A 13,749-nucleotide genomic window follows, 5' to 3' on the forward strand; every position below is an offset into this window, starting at 1 on the left:
TTTTATCCCAACTCTCTGCCTTCTGTTAGATAGCCAATCCTCAATCCATCCCAGCAGCTCACCTCGAACACCATGGGCCCTCACCTTGCTCAGCAGTCTCCCGTGTGGCACCTTATCAAAGGCCTTTTGAAAGTCCAGATAGACCACATCCACTGGGTTCCCCTGGTCTAACCTACTTGTTACCTCTTCAAAAAATTCCAACAGGTTTGTCAGGCATGACCTCCCTTTACTAAATCCATGTTGACTTGTTCTAATCAGACTCTGCTCTTCCAAGAATTTAGAAACCTCATCCTTAATGATGGATTCTAGAATTTTACCAACAACCGAGGTTAAGCTGATTGGCCTATAATTTTCCATCTTTTGCCTTGATCCTTTCTTGAACAAGGGGGTTACTACTATGGTTGTTGGTAAAATTCTAGAATCCATCATTAAGGATGAGGTTTCTAAATTCTTGGAAGAGCAGAGTCTGATTAGAACAAGTCAACATGGATTTAGTAAAGGGAGGTCATGCCTGACAAGCCTGTTGGAATTTTTTGAAGAGGTAACAAGTAGGTTAGACCAGGGGAACCCAGTGGATGTGGTCTATCTGGACTTTCAAAAGGCCTTTGATAAGGTGCCACACGGGAGACTGCTGAGCAAGGTGAGGGCCCATGGTGTTCGAGGTGAGCTGCTGGGATGGATTGAGGATTGGCTATCTAACAGAAGGCAGAGAGTTGGGATAAAAGGTTCTTTTTCGGAATGGCAGCCGGTGACGAGCGGTGTCCCGCAGGGTTCGGTGCTGGGGCCACAGCTGTTCGCATTATATATTAATGATTTGGATGAGGGAACCGGGGGCATTCTAGCGAAGTTTGCCGATGATACAAAGTTAGGTAGACAGGCAGGTCGTACTGAGGAAGTGGGGAGGCTACAGAAGGATCTAGACAGGTTGGGAGAGTGGTCCAGGAAATGGCTGATGGAATTTAACGTGAGCAAGTGCGAGGTCTTGCACTTTGGCAAAAAGAATATAGGAATGGACTACTTTCTAAATGGTGAGAAACTTAATAAAGCCAAAGCACAAAGGGATCTGGGAGTGCTAGTCGAGGATTCTCTAAAGGTAAACATGCAGGTTGAGTCTGTGATTAAGAAAGCGAATGCAATGTTGTCTCTTATCTCAAGAGGGTTGGAATATAAAAGCAGAGATGTACTACTAAGACTTCATAAAGCTCTGGTTAGGCCCCATTTGGAGTACTGTGTCCAGTTTTGGTCCCCACACCTCAGGAAGGACATACTGGCACTGGAACGTGTCCAGCGGAGATTCACACGGATGATCCCTGGAATGACAGATCTAGCATATGAGGAACGGCTGAGGATACTGGGATTGTATTCGTTGGAGTTTAGAAGATTAAGGGGAGATCTAATAGAGACGTACAAAATAATACATGGCTTTGAAAAGGTGGATGCTAGAAAATTGTTTCTGTTAGGCGAGGAGACTAGGACCCGTGGACACAGCCTTAAAATTAGAGGGGGTCATTTCAGAACGGAAATGCGGAGACATTTCTTCAGCCAGAGAGTGGTGGGCCTGTGGAATTCATTGCCACGGAGTGCAGTGGAAGCCGGGACGCTAAATGTCTTCAAGGCCGAGATTGATAGGTTCTTGTTGTCTAGAGGAATTAAGGGCTACGGGGAGAACGCTGGCAAGTGGAGCTGAAATGCGCATCAGCCATGATTGAATGGCGGAGTGGACTCGATGGGCCGAATGGCCTTACTTCCACTCCTATGTCTTATGGTCTTATGGTTCAGCTAGCAGAGAGCTGGCTCCTTGAGTGAGCAGAACCCTTGATACTCCTGATTATATCTGTCAGACAGGATCCTCTGATTGGACCAGATTAACAGCCCCAATCAGAGAACTCATATTCTATGAGATTCACTAGACTGGCCTCGTTCCAATTACTACAGACCCACTTCCTCTACGTCCTGAGATGTATGCCCGTTCTATTTTCTGTAGCTTCGCCTGGTGTGTTTTTGCACTAGGGCTGCTTCCTCTTATTGGGCTCGGTTACTGGCATCATGCAGTCGGCCATAGCCTGTCTCTTGACCTCGGCATGTCTTGCCTGAAATTTATCTTCTTCTTCAGGCTGTAGTGGGGTCAAGGCTGCGACATTTGCTGTGTCCTACTCATCCTCAGAGGTTTCTTCAATGCTAAGCAGATGCCTGGGTTCCAAGAGCTTTCCGAGATGTTCAGAAGTAGACAGGCAAGAGGCTGGAAGAACACAGCAAGCCAGGCAGCATCAGGAGGTGGAGAAGTCGATGTTCAGTCAATGTTAAAACATATAATATAAAACATTCACCATGTTTTAACATCTTTAACCCCCAAACATTAGTTTGCAGGCTACTAACAGAGGGCAACAGAATTTTGAAGAGAGTCATTAGCCCTGCTTGCAGTTTTGGATAGGTTTAACAGAACCAAATTATTTTGTGATTACGTTAGGTTTAGATTTGGCACTGAAATTTCACCAAGAAAGTAATGTTGATTGGGTTGCAGGGAGCAGGTCGGGTGGGAACTGTGTGGGTCCCTTATACCAGGTTCTTGCCAAAATTGCAGGAAAACAAATAGAAATGAATGCACTAAATGTCTAGGAAGTCATCAATCTGCCATGACAAGGGGTCGATGTTTATAGTAGATGATGGCCAGAATGTCTGTGGAATATCAAGGCCATTTGCCCATTTTATTGCATTGTTCTTAAAATAAAAGCAGCTGCATTAATCTATTTGTCTTCTTACCTCTCTGACTTTTGCCGAACATGGAGGTACATTTCAATTCATGCTGCAGCATTGAATCAGCATCACAGTTTCCATTCCATTGATTTTGAGGAACAGGAAAATGAGATGTTTTCAACACTGCATCAAGTTCACAATTGCAATGTCAGATTTCAGCAATAAGATGAAACTAACGCATCATTTCATTCGTTCCTAGAATTTGCTGGATCAATAATTGTTAGGCAGTACAGAATGTAATATTTTCTAAAAGAAGACAAAAAGTCAAAGTTTTCCATCTTGTACTCATCAGCACTAAGATGTAAGAAACACTGCTTGGAAAATGAACACCAATGTATATAGCATGAGGAGAGAGTGTTCATTGTTTAGACCATCACTGGCAAGGAGATGCAATAGGAATATTTAAATGCTGATTGTAGTTCTCAGGTTAGGCTGGGAGAATTCTGACTGGAGAGGGTGTTGACACAGGGAATGCAGCACAGATTGACAGTCTCCATGACCTCCTTCCCAATTAAAAAGATGTGTGCTAATACTGATGTACCACACTGCAAGACCAACTGATAACATTAAATTGATTTCCATTGAGCATAGGCAAGATTATTTCATAACTGTTGCCCAGTAGCAGAATCACATCTAATATTTAACATGGCGTTTTGAGGCTTGCAAACATGGGATGTTTGGTTATGATCAGGATGCTGCTTGTAATGAATGGTCATTGGAATATCTTGTTTGTTATGAACCACCAGTCACTGAAACTTGCAAATCACCGACCTGCCATCACAATGGCAGTGAAACTCATATACCACACAGCTGGATGGTAAGCAGAAATTCTTTTTAGTTTGATGGCAACATCTTGTTAGTGGAGAAAATCACTTGCGTTTCCTGTAAAATATCTATGAGACATCCTTCCCATCACAAGGAATCTGAGGCAGACTTCAGTGCCAAGGGTAGTAGCTATAGACCGTTTCATGGTTTTTTTTTCTGATATACAAGTGACAACTTAATCAGGGAAGCCATCATCACACAAGTTTTGAAATGTCCTATATTAGAGCTTACATTGTGAGCAGATGCCTTAGGATCTATTCACTCAGTTGGCAAGGAAGTTCTGTTAAATTCGTTGTTATTACATTTGAACATAGAAGACGTCAGGGGCAGAATAACCAAAATTTATCGAGTGCAACATTTACCATCTTACCAGTCTTTTGATAAAATAATAATGGTGTAGTTAACCAATCATGTTGATCAATCTCTAACCATTAGTCTCCAGCCTCCAGAGATATGAAGCAATGAAAATCTCAACATGGAGAACTATAGAGGTAAATTACAACCAAAGTTCATCCAAAACTCAGCTAGCCATATCCAAATTCATAACAAATTCTGTCCAGCTACCATCCCTGAACCTGCAGACCTACATTGGCTTTGGGTTTGTCAGTGCCTTAGTTTGAAAATTCTTAGCCTTATTTCACAATCTCATTTCTCCAAGATCTCTGAAACACCTCAATTTCTGGCCTTTTGCACATCCAATTTTTAATCACTCTGCCATTAGAAGCCATGCCTTCAGTTTCTATGCCCTAAGCTATTAAATTCCCTCCACAAAACTCTCCAACTCTCTCTCCTCCTTTGAAAAGCATTTAAAACTTGGTTATTTGGCTGAGATGTTGATGCTTTTTTTTCTACTAGCCCCTTATGTGGCTTAGGTTCAAATTTTGTTTATTAGCAATCCTGTGAAGAACCTTAGTTTGTTTTACTACCTTCAAAGCACTATATAAATACATGTAATTATTTCTTGGCAACATGCTATATGTAAAAACACATTGCATCTCATATTACTCATATATCATTACCTGAACTTCTTTGATTATGTAGTTTTTACCCATCCGGTTTGAACAGCTTTGATAAAAGATGCATGTTTCTAACTCCAATTTAATTATTTTATCTTTCCATTGCCGACATCAAGATATGATACGAGTGAGCAGATGTGCAGGGAAATTGTGAAATACACACTACAGATTAATTATAATCAAAGTCTAATTTTGGTTCAATCCAAAATTTAGAACATCTGTGTTAATAAGGCTACTCATTTAAGTTTTGTGACATGGGACATACTATAGTGTTTGGAGTGATATGCTGCTGAGATGGATTCATATTTTATTATTAATAAAAATGTGCTTGTTTACTTGTACATTCATTACACTTCAAAGCAATCTAAGAAATCATGTGCCAGGTGGCATACTTTCAACACTTCAAACTATGATTTATTTCCATGCCATATTGCAGTACTCACCCTTCAAATATTAACTCATTGCCTTCCAGGTCATGAATTCATTTTTGCTGGTGGATACAACACATTGAAATCCATTGATCACTAACAAGTGTGGATGCACTGGTGTGAGCAATTCTTAAATACAGCATACTGCATTGCATTAAATCATGAGTCATTTGGAGAGCCAATGTGAACATGATGGACCAAATAACCTCCTACTTTGCAGAAACAATTCTGTCATTCTCTTCTGCGAAAACAAATTCAATTCTGACACCAAATCAGTCCAGGAAACAAGGTATAACATACTTTAGAATTCAACAGCCGTATTCCATTGCATCCTATACACACTTCCACCACTATATAACTTGTTGAAAACATTAAACCCTGTTTTAGATTCTATTGGGCTTGGAAGGGGTGCATCATAAACTAACCATAATGATACACAAGTAAGAATATCAAAATGGGATGCCAAGCTATACAAATTAAGTTTGTATTCCCTGGAGTATAAAACAATAAAGGAGGATCTAGATGAAATACTTAAGACACTCTTTCTAGATTGCTTCATTGCAATGCAACTGCAGGACACTCTTCCTGGAAGGCTAATACTGGAGAAGGATGTGTACAAAAAACAGAAGACAGATAAATCACCAAAGGGTGAATAGGTAGGAAATAAAACAAACCATCCTTGTACTGGAAGATGCTGTTAAGTGCGAAAATATGGTAGACTATGATAGAAACCAGAGAACTACATAAAATCTGCATTACTGCATGAAATAAATCATTCAGATCAGAAAGAAGATGAGAAATAATTCCAAAACGACAAACCTTAAGGTGAAGACTGGTACCTAACAAAATAAAATCCTATTCAGACTATGACAGATCTTTCCCATAAATTTGAAAGCAGGTGATTATCCAAGGGAGCTTGTTCTGAAACCAAACAATGCCCTGTTAAAAGCATATGTTGGAATTGGGATTCAATAGCTAAGAATCTGAATCAGAGGGACACAAAGGCCAATGGGCTGAGAATGGCAGATGGAGTTGAATTCAGATAAATGCGAGGTGCTGCATTTTGGGAATGCAAATCTTAATAGGACTTACACTCTTAATGGTAAGGTCCTAGGGAGTGTTGCAAACAAAGAGACCTTGGAGTGCAGATTCATGGCTCCTTGAAAGTGGAGTCGCAAGTAGTGGAGTTGGGAGGTCATGTTGTGGCTGTACAGGACATTGGTTAGGATATTACCAGTCAGGATGGTAAATGTGAGGTGCTGCTATTTTGGGAAAGCAAATCATAGCAGGACTAATAATGTTGCTGAACAAAGAGACCTTGGAGTGCAAGTTCATAGCTCCCTGAAAATAGAGTCGCAGGTAGATAGGATAGTGAAAAAAAGACATCTGGTAATCTTTCCTTTATTGGTCAGAGTATTGAGTACAGGAGGTGGGAGGTCATGTTGCGACTGAACAGGACATTGGTTAGGCCACTGTTGGAATATTGCGTGCAATTCTGGTCTCCTTTCTATCGGAAAGATGTTGTGAAACTTGAAAGGGTTCAGAAAAGATTTACAAGGATGTTGCCAGGGTTGGAGAATTTGAGCTATCGGGAGAGACTGAACAGGCCGGGGCTGTTCTCCCTGGAGTGTCGGAGGCTGAGGGGTGACCTTATAGAGGTTTACGAAATTATGGGGAGCATGGATAGGATAAATAGATAAAGTCTTTTCCCTAGGGTGTAGGAGTCCAGAACTAGAGGGCATAGATTTAGGGTGAGAGGGGAATGATAGAAAAGAGGCCTAAGGGGCAACTTTTTCACACAGAGGGTGGTACGTGTATGGAATGAGCTGCCAGAGGAAGTGGTGAAGGCTAGTACAATTGCAACATTTAAAAGGTATTTGAATGGGTATATGAATAGGAAGGGTATGGGTCAGGTGCTGGCAGGTGGGAAGAGATTGGGTTGGGATATCTGTTCGGCATGGACAGATTGGACCAAAGAATCTGTTTCCATGCTGTACATCTCTATGACTCTATGACTCTTCAAAGGAAAATATATTAATTTCATGTTCTATGTCACTGAAGCAGATGGCCCTCCCATACAGGGGGCTAAGCAGTTGTGAAGGGCTTCAGATTATCTCAGTGAACCATGAGGTGAAGGAGGGGCTACTGAGGGTTGAAGAGAGTACACCTATTGGAATGTTCTCTCCAATCAGATACAAAGAAGATTTGGTGCAAACAGGTCCTACTTTTTTTGACAAAGCAGTCGAATGCTTTGAAAATTTTGAGTATCACTTCACTCCAGACTCAGCAATGAAACCGGTGATTCATCCTTCATGTAAAATATGGGAAAGTCTAAAATTAAAAACTTGAAAGAAACCTCAAAGAGGTAAAAGAAACTCACCTAGTCTATTCTCTAGGTAAATTCCATCTTGGTGAGAGAGAGAAGTCAACTATTTGACTAAGAATGTGCTGGATCTCAAAGATCTTAACCCATATAAAAGAGGTGCTACTATACTGTTCCAACATAGGAAAAGAACAAATTACTGCAGATGTTGAAATCAGTACTGAACACAACAAATGCTGGAGATCACAGTAGGTCAGACAGCATCCATGGAAAGAGAGCAAGCTAACATTTTGAGTATAAATGACTCCTCATCTCAGAAGAGTCACCTGGACACAAAATGTCAGCTTGCTCTCTCTCCATGAATGCTGTCTGACCCACTGTGATCTCCAGGGAGGAAGTGGGGACTGCAGATACTGGAGCTTTCTCTGCAGCAGACCTTATGCTCAAAATGGAAAAAAGTGAGGGCTGCAGATGCTGGAGATCGGAGCTGAAAATGTGTTGTTGGAAAAGCACAGCAGGTCAGGCAGCATCCAAGGAGCAGGAGAATCGATGTTTCGGGCATAAGCGCTTCTTCAGGCTCATGATTCCTCTCAAGAAGGGCTCATGCCCGAAACATCGATTCTCCTGCTCCTTGGATGCTGCCTGACCTGCTGCGCTTTTCCAGCAACACATTTTCAGCTTATGCTCAAAACATTAACTCTCCTGCTCCTCGGATGCTGCATGACCAGCTGTGCTTTTCCAGCACCACGCTTTGTGACCACTGTGATCTCCAGCAGTTGTTGTCTTCAGTAAGAAAAGAACAAGCCAGCATTGGCTGGGGCAAATCCTTGAACCAAGATTGAGAGTTGAGAGGTTTCCTTAGCTGTTGAGCACCTTCCTAATGCAGAATATATAGAAAACCCGTGGGAGCTGATGAAAGAGAGTGCAAAATAGCAGAGCCATCTGACAGCAGCTTCAAAAAAACTCGAAGTGGAAATATGCAAGGATATAAACCTGTCATAATACAATGTAAGGAATCTTGGCACTCTGTAAGTATATGCTTCTAAAAAATAACTAGGAGCAGTTCAAGTGAAAGAAGGACAGTGAATATCATTCAAATCTAAGGTGTAAACCCTCAGCTAATACTAGATATGAAAACATAGAACAAAACAGCATGTGGCTATCATGTATGTTTGTGAGAAGTTCCACACATCTCGAGAGGGCATAGTTCATAATGCAGATCGAGCATAGTTTGCTGCTATTTTATTGTAATATGACTAAACTTTTGGTTGAGGTTGATTCTGATTAATTTTCACTAATGCCATTAAGAGCTCCACCTATAAGGACAGATATTGAGGGTATTGAGTGCGGAGCACTGTGGGTCTCATTGGATTTCCCATCCATGATGTGGGAGATCATCTTACATTATTATCAAAAACTAAAATCCTGTTATACTTCATATTGTGCTGCAGAGAAAGCTCTTGCAGTCAAAAATGATTAAATTTCTCTGTTACCCAGCACGGAAAAGAGATTAGGTCAGGCTCAAATCAGTTCCAGAAAAAAAGGAATATTTCTGCAATAGAATACTGCCTTCATATTTGATGCTAATTCACAATAATTTGACATTCTCATTCAGAAACACGGCATAGTGGAGCAAGTGGATATGTTTCTCCGGTTCAGTAGATGGAAGCTGTCACTGGACCTCAGAAATATTTCTGAGAGAGAGTTTATGCAGCTTTGCGTTTTCTGCAACCAGGTTCTCTGCAGCCTGACCTGAAATTGCTGAATGGAAAGGAAAATACAAAGTATTTCCCAATAATGTCAAATAGCTGGATAAATTCTGGATAAAATAAACTTAGCTCTGAACAGTTGTCCAATTAATCAACATACACTATCTTTTCATATGTACCATATAAACTAAACTGCCAGGACCAGACTGTTTCCTATCTAAATAAATACTGACTTTAATGAAATAGTGGGTTTTGTAATTAGAGACAAACAGTACAAAAATCAGTAATTAAGCTTAAAACAAATGCACAAATTATTGAAAAAGGACACATGGTGTCAATGCTTTTCATCGTGTCCTCATCAGGACCAATGTTCCCTCTAAGTTGCTTAGCTGCACATGTGCACAGCCCCTCCAAAATTCCATGCACAGCAATCAACATTGACTTCTGGAAACAGACCTCAGAGGCCAGTTGGAAAGAAAATTAGAAGGAATGTTGATCAGGACATCTGCAAGAATACCACTGGAAAGGGCAAACAATATTAATAATAATATATGCAGTTTTTTACTGTACATGGATGTTGCACTACAAGCACAATTGACAACTGCAAAGTGGTTGCCAGTATAACTATTAGCATATACAGAATTATATGCTGAATCTGATCTTTGACACTGTGTTTTAAGTTTTGTAAGCACAGGCTGGTTGTATGGTTTGTACCTAGGTACACCAGGCATACATTCCAGTGATTAGTGAACTGTAACAAAAGCATATCCCTTTGACCTCCTACAGTGAACAGCTTGGTGACTATGGTCAACCCCAGTTTATGCTTACAAAACAAACTGTACACATGATTCTTTTATTGGACTACATTTACTAAATAAGTCTGACTGTGCTAAACTCTGCTGGAAACCAGTTTAAGATTTTGAGTTGGGTTCGCATTGCAATTCTTTTAAGCATGCTAAAAGCTACATATATTCTCATACAGTGTTTTGTTCTTTGTAGGCAAAATGAATATGTCCACATATTTTAAATGGGGGAAGGACAACAGAGAGAGAGACACTCCTTACTGTATCCTTGTGGCATAGCCCTGACCAATCAGTTTGGCCTTGCCTGGTTTGAATTTAATCAGTGAACTAAGATTGACAAGTTAACAGTTTTTCATGTCAACCACAATCAAACCAATTAGCACCTTTTTCTCATGCAAGATAAGTTGCTCTTCCCTTTTTATAGCTGTGTTTTGGTCCTGATGAGTGCAAAATTAACAGACTCAATTTCATTTTTCTTTTTAACAATGCATACTTTATATTACATTGAGTGACTATGATTCAAAAAGAGGTTTTTTGAAGTTTTTTAGGATATCCTGAAAGGATATAGCTCATGAAAGGTGCTATAGAAATGCAAGCATTTCCTTCATGCTCACTTTATTCCTTTCTAATATTGTCATCTTGTTGCATAACATCTGTCATCTCTTCATGAGGTAGACAATCGAACAGCAGTTAAAAGCACTACTTGTCTTGGTCTGTGTGCATAATTATCAAGAGAAAATTCATAGTTAACAAACTCTACATATAAAATGGAAAAATACAGTCAAAAGAAACAATTGCAGTACCAGCATAATACAGGACACAAATATCAATTCCATTTCCTGGAATTCTTCAGTTACAAATAATGTCATAAACTAACACGATAAACAAGCTTAGCACTAACATGTGACACAGATATGAAAGGGCAAAGAATTCCCAAACTGAGCCTTAAAGAAGGCTGAAAGGGACATAAAGTTGAAAACAGTCCCTGACAGTCCCAGACAATTGAAATCCAACCTATAAATCGAAGACCATTGGGTCCTCTTTCAAAATAAAACTACCAATGTATTTAGTCACCATATCAAATATATGACAAGAAGTGCAATAGAAATTGCGATAGTTATTTTGAAAAATGATACATCATAAAATATTTCCACATTTAGTTTTTTGGTTATTTCAAAAAAAAATTCAAGTAAATGCCAAATATGCACAAAAAAAACAAAGTTTAAAAGATAAAACAAAATGATGCCGGCATGTTAATGGGGAGGGGTGGTGAAGAAAGTTAAGTTATGGGAAGGAAAGCAAAAAAAAAACAACTGCAGGAATTGAATCATATAAAATTCTTAAGAGGTTTGAAAGAACAGAATTGAGTAAACCTTTCTGCTTGTTGGATAATCCAGAACACAGGGTCACAATCCCAAAGTAAGGGCTCAGCAAGTTTGAACTGAGATGAGAAGAAATTTCAACCTCAAAGGTTTGTGGAAGATTTGGAATACTCTACCCTAGAGGACTGCAGATCCCCAGACATAGAGTATATTCAAGACAGAGGTTGATAGGCTTTTGTGTATTGAGAGAGTCAAGGGATACATGGTGCAGAAAGGTGAAATTAAGGTAGAATGGTGGAAAATACTCAAAAGCCAATTGATCTTTTCCAGCATCCATTTCTTATCGGGAAAAAGAAAAGATTTTTATACAGGAATTGTTTCTTTTCTCAACAGGCTTGATGACCCCGCTATTTCCTTCTTCAAAGATGTATGGTGGAGGTGAATGAAGGGGTAGAGGAAGGAGGAGGGTGTAATTTTGACTTGAAGAGGAAGCAAGATTCATAACAATACATTAGTTACTGGTTTACATTCTCCAATTCCTTGTCAGTACCACTAATATCAATTCAAAGTTTGGGAGAAGATTTGTAGCTCAGGTGCTCGTTGTTGTGGTTCTGTTCGCCGAGCTGGGAATTTGTGTTGCAGATGTTTCGTCCCCTGTCTAAGTGACATCCTCAGTGCTTGGGAGCCTCCTGTGAAGCGCTTCTGTGATCTTTCCTCCGGCATTTATAGTGATTTGTATCTGCCGCTTCCGGTTGTCAGTTCCAGCTGTCCACTGCAGTGACCAATATATTGGGTCCAGGTCGATGTGCTGATTCATTGCATCTGTGGATGAGTGCCATACCTCCAGGAATTCCCTGGCTGTTCTCTGTTTGGCTTGTCCTATAATAGTAGTGTTGTCCCAGTCGAACTCATGTTGCTTGTCATCTGAGTATGTGGCTACCAAGGATAGCTGGTCATGTTGCTTCATGGCTAGTTGGTGTTCATGGATACGGATTGTTAGCTGTCTTCCTATTTGTCCTATGTAGTGTTTTGTGCAGTCCTTGCATGGGATTTTGTACACTACATTGGTTTGCTCATGCTGGCCCATGAGCATGAGGAAACATCACAGAAGCACTTCACAGGAGGCTCCCAAGCACTGAGGATGTCACCTAGACAGAGGACGAAACATCTGCAACACAAATTCCCAGCTCGGAGAACAGAACCACAACAACTAATATCAATATAATCTTAAGATACTAACGTTAGACATGAGGTTAAGCAAACGACTGAAACATTACCAACAGCTCAAGTCACATTTTACCCCCATTAGGCACTGTTTAGCTCTTAATCAAAAACACATTTCGTGTAATAAACAAGCAGTGGCAAAATTCAACTTCAACAATGGCACAAATAGCTGCCTCTTATGTATACAACTGGAAAGAAATATTGGACAAGTTGTACATTGTGTGTCAAATTCACCAACTCATAACTTTCACTCCCCTACATAAGTCTGGATTTTGCTCCAAATTTTTCTTTAGTACTGTATTTGATTGCTAAAGTATGCATTGAATACATTAGCAAAATTTGAAATATGGGTTAAGTTTCTATTTGTGGTATATTAATTGTTCTTACTTGAGTAATTTGTTGAAAAGATTTGGAGTCTCTGTTTCAGTAGTTGGTTGCCTCCATTATGAGAGGTTTCATTGAGCACATGACAGTGTAAATTGCATGTTGCCTGTTGATGAAAGAATCTTGTCAAGGTTATAAAAATTATATCAAATCATTTGCAAAATTATAATCCACATATGTAAATTCAAGTCATTGCTTACACCCTCCCTCAATTCCATGACACCTTCCTAGTAACAACCCCATTCCATCTATATGAGCTGACAGAAGTACAGTAAATCTTTGGTGATAAGGTAGCTTCATGTAGGGGATATCTACTAATGGCTGAAGAGATCAATCTGTGCAAAATAAGTTCTGCCACAAATGATATCAAGTGTTGTGGCAGGTTGTTATTTCTGGCATTGGCACTTATTGCCAAGCAGCTGATCATCATGGTGATGCAATCTCGTGCACAAGCAATGTTATTATTTCCAGCTGTTGTTGGCTAATGTGTGCCAGGTATGAAAAATTTGTTTAAGGCCTCCATATCACATAGAAGCATTCTTGAAGCAGAACCTTACTCATCTTTCTCATTTTACGGTTCTGACTATATTATCTTGTCAAAAAAACAGGGAAATGCATTTTTCTTCAATCCTGTGGACATGTTCAAGACAGCCAAGTCAATTCTACTAAATGATAGTGAACTGGGAGATTTGCTTATGATAGAATTGCTGTAATTTTGAACTTCCATAAAATGCTGTGAACACGCTGTAGATATTGAAGAAGAAAAAAAAATGTTAAGGATGCTTTCTTTGATAGTGGTAGAAGTTGGTGTCATTTGTTCCTGGTGTTGATTTCAATTGGTTTAAACAGTGCTTGGATAGCAATGGCTTTTTAAGTCACCAAGAGTTTTCTGGGGGTGGAAGTGGTGACCTTGGGGGTTTTACAAAAAACAAGCTGCAGGACTTAGCAGACAAGCTGCAGT

General features: G+C 39.9%; 1 protein-coding gene across 2 annotated transcripts in view; it reads right to left on the reverse strand.

The window, feature by feature from the left end:
- LOC140491855 (protocadherin-10-like) overlaps positions 1 to 13,749 on the reverse strand; it is a 248,386-nt gene that overhangs the window by 52,679 nt on the left and 181,958 nt on the right. Inside the window, exon 2 of one of the 2 annotated variants that reach the window (XM_072590267.1) lies at positions 12,792 to 12,894. The exons of the other annotated variant lie outside the window; for it this stretch is intronic. Coding sequence (XP_072446368.1) covers positions 12,792 to 12,894 — 103 coding nt within the window. The remainder of the gene's footprint in view (positions 1 to 12,791; positions 12,895 to 13,749) is intronic. 2 annotated transcript variants of the gene reach the window in all.

Source organism: Chiloscyllium punctatum, chromosome 20 (assembly GCF_047496795.1).
Source record: "Chiloscyllium punctatum isolate Juve2018m chromosome 20, sChiPun1.3, whole genome shotgun sequence".
NCBI classification, from domain to species: Eukaryota; Metazoa; Chordata; class Chondrichthyes; order Orectolobiformes; family Hemiscylliidae; genus Chiloscyllium; species Chiloscyllium punctatum.